This window comes from Petromyzon marinus (genome assembly GCF_048934315.1).
Source record: "Petromyzon marinus isolate PM22_M1 ecotype Great Lakes invasive population chromosome 80 unlocalized genomic scaffold, UKy_Petmar_22M1.pri1.0 chr80_unloc.5, whole genome shotgun sequence".
NCBI lineage: Eukaryota > Metazoa > Chordata > Hyperoartia > Petromyzontiformes > Petromyzontidae > Petromyzon > Petromyzon marinus.
Window position 1 is genome coordinate 275,411 of NW_027422633.1, and position 6,492 is coordinate 281,902.

Below are 6,492 nucleotides of genomic sequence, written 5' to 3' on the forward strand. Positions count from 1 at the left end.
CACACACACTGACACACATACACACTGACACACACACACACTGACACACACACATACACACTGACACACACACACTGACACACACACACACTGACACACACACTGACACACTGAACACACACACACTGACACACACACTGACACACACACTGACACCCCTCCACGTCTCTCTCTCACCCTCCCTCTCAGTGCACCTGACGCTTCAGCTGTTACAGCCACGCGTCACACACGCGCATGTCACACACACACAGACACACACACCCCCATTCATTCACACAGACACACACACACCCATTCATTCACACAGACACACACACACCCCCATTCATTCACAAAGACACACAGACACACACACCCCCATTCATTCACACAGACACACAGACACACACACAGATACACACACACAGATACACACACACACAGACACACACACAGACACACATACACACACATACACCCCGATTCATTCACACACACACACAGACACACACACACTGACACACACACACACAGACACACACACACAGACACACACACCCAGACACACACAGACACACACACACAGTACACACACACACACAGATACACACACACAGACACACAGACACACACCCCCATTCATTCACACAGACACACACACACAGACAAACACACACAGACACACACACAGACACACACACAGACATACACAGACACACACACGCGCATGTCACAGACGCGTGCCATAGACGCAAAGGCACACGCTCACACACATACATGCGCACACAGACAAAGCTCCCCCGTGTAGCCTCTAGCAGGGCTGTAGGGGCAAGTGCTGTTAGTAGCGAGTAGCAGCAGCACCTATACACAGACAAAGATCCCCCAGGTACCCTCTAGCAGGGATGTAGGGGCAAGTGCTGTTAGTAGCGAGTAGCAGCAGCACCTATACACAGACAAAGATCCCCCGTGTAGCCTTAACAGACTGTAGGGGCAAGTGCTGTTGGTAGCGAGTAGCAGCAGCACCTATACACAGACAAAGATCCCCCGTGTAGCCTCTAACAGGGCTGTAGGGGCAAGTGCTGTGTTGATGGTGGAGATGTATGGAGGTGTGTTAATGGTGGAGATGTATGGAGGTGTGTTCATGGTGGAGATGTATGTAGGCGTGTTCATGGTGGAGATGTATGTAGGCGTGTTGATGGTGGAGATGTATGTAGGTGTGTGGATGGTGGAGATGTATGGAGGTGTGTTCATGGTGGAGATGTATCAAGGTGTGTTGATGGTGGAGATGTATGGAGATGTGTTCATGGTGGAGATGTATGGAGGCGTGTTCATGGTGGAGATGTATGGAGGTGTGTTCATGGTGCAGATGTATCAAGGCGTGTTCATGGTGGAGATGTATGTAGGTGTGTTGATGGTAGAGATGTATCAATGTGTGTTGATGGTGGAGATGTATGTAGGTGTGTTGATGGTGGAGATGTATGTAGGTGTGTTGATGGTGGAGATGTATGTAGGTGTGTTGATGGTGGAGATGTATGGAGGTGTGTTGATGGTGGAGATGTGTGTAGGCGTGTTCATGGTAGAGATGTGTGGAGGTGTGTTGATGGTGGAGATGTATCAAGCTGTGTTCATGGTGGAGATGTATGTAGGCGTGTTCATGGTGGAGATGTATGGAGGTGTGTTGAGGGTGGAGATGTATGGAGATGTGTTGATGGTGGAGATGTATCAAGATGTGTTGATGGTGGAGATGTATGTAGGTGTGTGGATGGTGGAGATGTATGGAGGTGTGTTGATGGTAGAGATGTGTGGAGGTGTGTTGATGGTGGAGATGTATGGAGGTGTGTTGATGGTGGAGATGTATGGAGGTGTGTTGATGGTGGAGATGTATGGAGGTGTGTTGATGGTGGAGATGTATGGAGGTGTGTTGATGGTAGAGATGTATCAATGTGTGTTGATGGTGGAGATGTATGTAGGCGTGTTGATGGTGGAGATCTATGGAGGTGTGTTGATGGTGGAGATGTATGTAGGTGTGTTGATGGTGGAGATGTATGTAGGTGTGTTGATGGTGGAGATGTATGTAGGCGTGTTCATGGTAGAGATGTGTGGAGGTGTGTTGATGGTGGAGATGTATGGAGGTGTGTTGATGGTAGAGATGTATCAATGTGTGTTGATGGTGGAGATGTATGTAGGTGTGTTAATGGTGGAGATGTATGTAGGCGTGTTAATGGTGATGTATGGAGGTGTGTTCATGGTGGAGATGTATGTAGGTGTGTTGATGGTGGAGATGTATGGAGATGTGTTGATGTGGGAGATGTATGTAGGCGTGTTAATGGAGATGTATGGAGGCGTGTTGATGGTGGAGATGTATGTAGGTGTGTTGATGATGGAGATGTATGTAGCGTGTTGATGGTGGAGATGTATGGAGCGTGTTCATGGTGGAGATGTATGTAGGTTTGTTGATGGTGGAGATGTATGGAGGTGTGTTCATGGTGGAGATGTATGGAGGTGTGTTGATGGTGGAGATGTGTGCACGTGGTGACTGCGTCTCCTCACGGATGAGCCTGAAGCTCGCCGATTGCCTTGCGAGTTTCAGCGACTGGTCCAGCCAGGCCACTTCGAGGAGCGGTTCCCACTGCGAAGCCTCATCAACACCTCTCCACGTTCCGCCGGTGGATGCCCTGGGACCTCCCGGCCCCCCTCGTTCCCCAGCTCCACCACCACCAGCTCCACCACCACCACCACCACCACGAGGACGAGGACGAGGAGGAGGAGGAGGAGGTCCCTCGCCACTAAGACGTTCTCCGCCAAGGCCAGGATCCAGAGGATCCGGAGGACCGGTGGACTTCCCGGCAGGGCCGCGGGCTTCGGGAGGCAGGGGGCCTCCACGACGCTTCGCCCCGGGACCTCCGAGCGGTTGAGAATCGGCGGCAGGTCCATCGGGCGATCGGGCGCCTCCGAATTTCCCGCTAAGTACCTCGAGCCCCCCACCCAGTGCGTCCGCTCCCGCGGTTGCAGGCCCCTCGGACGTCAGGGGGCTCCCACCGGCCGCCCCTCGGGGGGTCCCGCTCGGCCCCCGGAATCCCCGAGATCCCCCGGAACGTTCAGAGGCCGCGGGTCCGCCAGGGCCTCCGGAGGAGGAGGCCCGCGGGCCAGGAGATCCGGAGGACCGGCGGACGCCCCTCGGGCGATCCCAGCGTCTCCCGGAGACGCAGGTCCTCCAGATGTTGCCCCGTCCAATCCTCCCGGCTCGTAAAATCCTCCGCCTCTCCGAGGGCCACCATCCTCGTGAGATTCCTCAGATCCTCGGGACCTCCCCGACGTGTCAAAACTCCCAGTCGCGTCCCGATGCCTCGACATCCCAGATCCTCCAGTCTCCTGCAGTGTGGAACACAACGGCACGTGTGGCATGAGCGATGGGGGGTAGACACGGCCACCGTGAACTCGGCCAGACGGCCACCGTGAACTCGGCCACACGGCCACCGTGAACCCGGCCACCGTGGACTCGGCCACACGACCACCGTGAACTCGGCCACACGGCCACCGTGAACCCGGCCACCGTGGACTCGGCCACACGACCACCGTGAACTCAGCCACACGACCAGCGTGTACACAGAGACACGACCACCGTGAACACAGAGACACGGCTACCGTGAACTCAGAGACACGGCCACCGTGTACACAGAGACACGGCCACCATGTACACAGAGACACGGCCACCGTGAACTCAGCCACACGGCCACCGTGAACTCAGCCACACGTCCACCGTGAACTCAGCCACACGACCACCGTGAACTCAGCCACACGGCCACCGTGAACTCAGCCACACGTCCACCGTGAACTCAGCCACACGACCACCGTGAACTCAGCCACACGACCACCGTGAACTCAGCCACACGGCCACCGTGAACCCGGCCACACGACCACCGTGAACTCAGCCACACGACCACCGTGAACTCAGCCACACGGCCACCGTGAACTCAGCCACACGTCCACCGTGAACTCAGCCACACGACCACCGTGAACCCGGCCACACGACCACCGTGAACTCAGCCACACGGCCACCGTGAACTCAGCCACACGGCCACCGTGAACCCGGCCACACATCCACCGTGAACACAGCCACACGGCCACCGTGAACCCAGCCACACGGCCAATTTGACCACTCACCTGCAGGAAGAATCCGGGCCTAGTCAAGGCTTCTATGGCGACAAAACCGGGGTAGAAGAGGTCTTCGTGCAGCCAGAAGGTGGCGTCGTTGGCGAAGGCCGGTGACGGTCTCACGACCACTTCGTCGTCATCGTCATCATCGTCATCATCATCATCATCGCCATCGCCGCCATCGCCATCGCCGCCATCGTCACCGCCGTCACCTCCATCGCGGTGATTCTGCCGGCGGTTCGGAGTTTGCCGGCGGTGGCGGCGGCGAGGCTCCCAGCGCTCCAGGTAGACCTGGCCATCCCGGCGCAGGCGCAGGAAGTTGTTGGGGCGGGAGGACGACTCGATGGAGACGGCCCGCGGGGAAAATGACGAGGACGAGGATGGGGGTGGGGCTGGTGGTGGTGGCGGCGGTGGTGGTGGGGGTGGTGATGATGGTGGTGATGGTGGTGGGGGTGGGGGTGATGGTGATGGTGGTGGTGGGGGTGGTGGTGGTGATGGTGGTGATGGTGGTGATGGTGATGGTGGTGATGGTGATGGTGGTGATGGTGGTGATGGTGATGGTGGTGATGGTGGTGATGGTGGTGATGGTGATGATGATGGTGGGGGTGGGGGTGGGGGTGATGGTGGTGGTGGTGGTGATGATGATGGTGGTGGTGGAGATGGCGGTGGTGGCGGTGGCGGTGATGATGATGATGATAGTGTTGGTAATGGTGTTGATGATGGTGGTGGTGATGTTGGTGGTGGCGGTGGTGGTGATGGTGGTGGTGGCGATGATGATGATGATAGTGTTGGTAATGGTGTTGATGATGGTGGTGGTGATGTTGGTGGTGGCGGTGGTGGTGATGGTGGTGGTGGCGATGATGATGATGATAGTGTTGGTAATGGTGTTGATGATGGTGGTGGTGATGTTGGTGGTGGCGGTGGTGGTGATGGTGGTGGTGGCGATGATGATGATGATAGTGTTGGTAATGGTGTTGATGATGGTGGTGGTGATGTTGGTGGTGGCGGTGGTGGTGATGGTGGTGGTGGCGATGATGATGATGATAGTGTTGGTAATGGTGTTGATGATGGTGGTGGTGATGTTGGTGGTGGCGGTGGTGGTGATGGTGGTGGTGGCGGTGATTATGATGATGGTGGTGGTGGTGGTGATGGAGGTGGTGGCGATGGTGGCAGTGGGAAGGAAAAACAGAGGGAGGGTAATCGTTATCATTTTCATCATCAGGGGTGATGGTAGTGATGGTAGTGATAGTGGTGGTAGTGATAGTGGTGGTAGTGATAGTGGTGGTAGTGATAGTGGTGGTAGTGATAGTGGTGGTAGTGATAGTGGTGGTAGTGATAGTGGTGGTAGTGGTGGTAGTGATAGTGATAGTGGTGGTAGTGGTGGTAGTGATAGTGGTGGTAGTGGTGGTAGTGATAGTGGTGGTAATGGTGGTAGTGATAGTGATGGTAGTGATAGTGGTGGTAGTGATAGTGGTGGTGGTGGCGGTAGTAAGTGATGGTAGTGATAGTGGTGGTAGTGGTGGTAGTGATAGTGATGGTAGTAATAGTGGTGGTAGTGATAGTGGTGGTAGTGATAGTGGTGGTAGTGATAGTGGTGGTAGTGATAGTGGTGGTAGTGATAGTGGTGGTAGTGGTGGTAGTGATAGTGATAGTGGTGGTAGTGGTGGTAGTGATAGTGGTGGTAGTGATAGTGGTGGTAGTGATAGTGGTGGTAGTGATAGTGGTGGTAGTGATAGTGGTGGTAGTGGTGGTAGTGATAGTAGTGGTAGTGATAGTGGTGGTAGTGATAGTGGTGGTAGTGGTGGTAGTGGTGGTGATAATGGTGATGGTGATAGTGGTGGTAGTGATAGTGATGGTAGTGATAGTGATGGTAATGATAGTGGTGGTAGTGATAGTGATGGTAGTGATAGTGATGGTAGTGATAGTGGTGGTAGTGATAGTGGTGATAGTGATAGTGGGGTGGTAGTGGTGGTAGTGTAGTGGTGGTAGTGATAGTGGTGGTAGTGATAGTGGTGGTAGTGATAGTGATGGTAGTGATAGTGGTGGTAGTGATAGTGATGGTAGTGATAGAGGTGGTAGTTGAGAGTGGTGGTAGTGATCGTGGTGGTAGTGATAGTGATGGTAGTGATAGTGATGGTAGTGATAGTGGTGGTAGTGATAGTGATGGTTGTGATAGTGGTGGTAGTGATAGTGGTGGTAGTGATAGTGGTGGTAGTTTTCTATTAATCACGTATCATTACTTTCACTATTATTACTATCACTATATTACTATGACACTAGTTTTACTATCACTATTATACTATTATTAGCTTATTCACTCAATTATTACTAGTTGATTTAGCTATGTCACTATCATTA

General features: G+C 53.9%; 2 protein-coding genes across 2 annotated transcripts in view; both read right to left on the reverse strand.

The window, feature by feature from the left end:
- LOC142908377 (uncharacterized) overlaps window positions 1–2,913 on the reverse strand; it is a 65,834-nt gene extending 62,921 nt beyond the window's left edge. The window contains exon 1 of the mRNA XM_076058948.1: window positions 2,773–2,913. Coding sequence (XP_075915063.1) covers window positions 2,773–2,913 — 141 coding nt within the window. The remainder of the gene's footprint in view (window positions 1–2,772) is intronic.
- LOC142908378 (uncharacterized) overlaps window positions 1–6,371 on the reverse strand; it is a 44,334-nt gene extending 37,963 nt beyond the window's left edge. The window contains exons 1-3 of the mRNA XM_076058949.1: window positions 6,365–6,371; window positions 4,144–4,526; window positions 2,530–3,351 (exon numbers count right to left, since the gene is read on the reverse strand). Coding sequence (XP_075915064.1) covers window positions 3,004–3,351; window positions 4,144–4,526; window positions 6,365–6,371 — 738 coding nt within the window. The 3' untranslated portion in view covers window positions 2,530–3,003. The remainder of the gene's footprint in view (window positions 1–2,529; window positions 3,352–4,143; window positions 4,527–6,364) is intronic.
- Window positions 6,372–6,492: the final 121 nt, after the last annotated feature.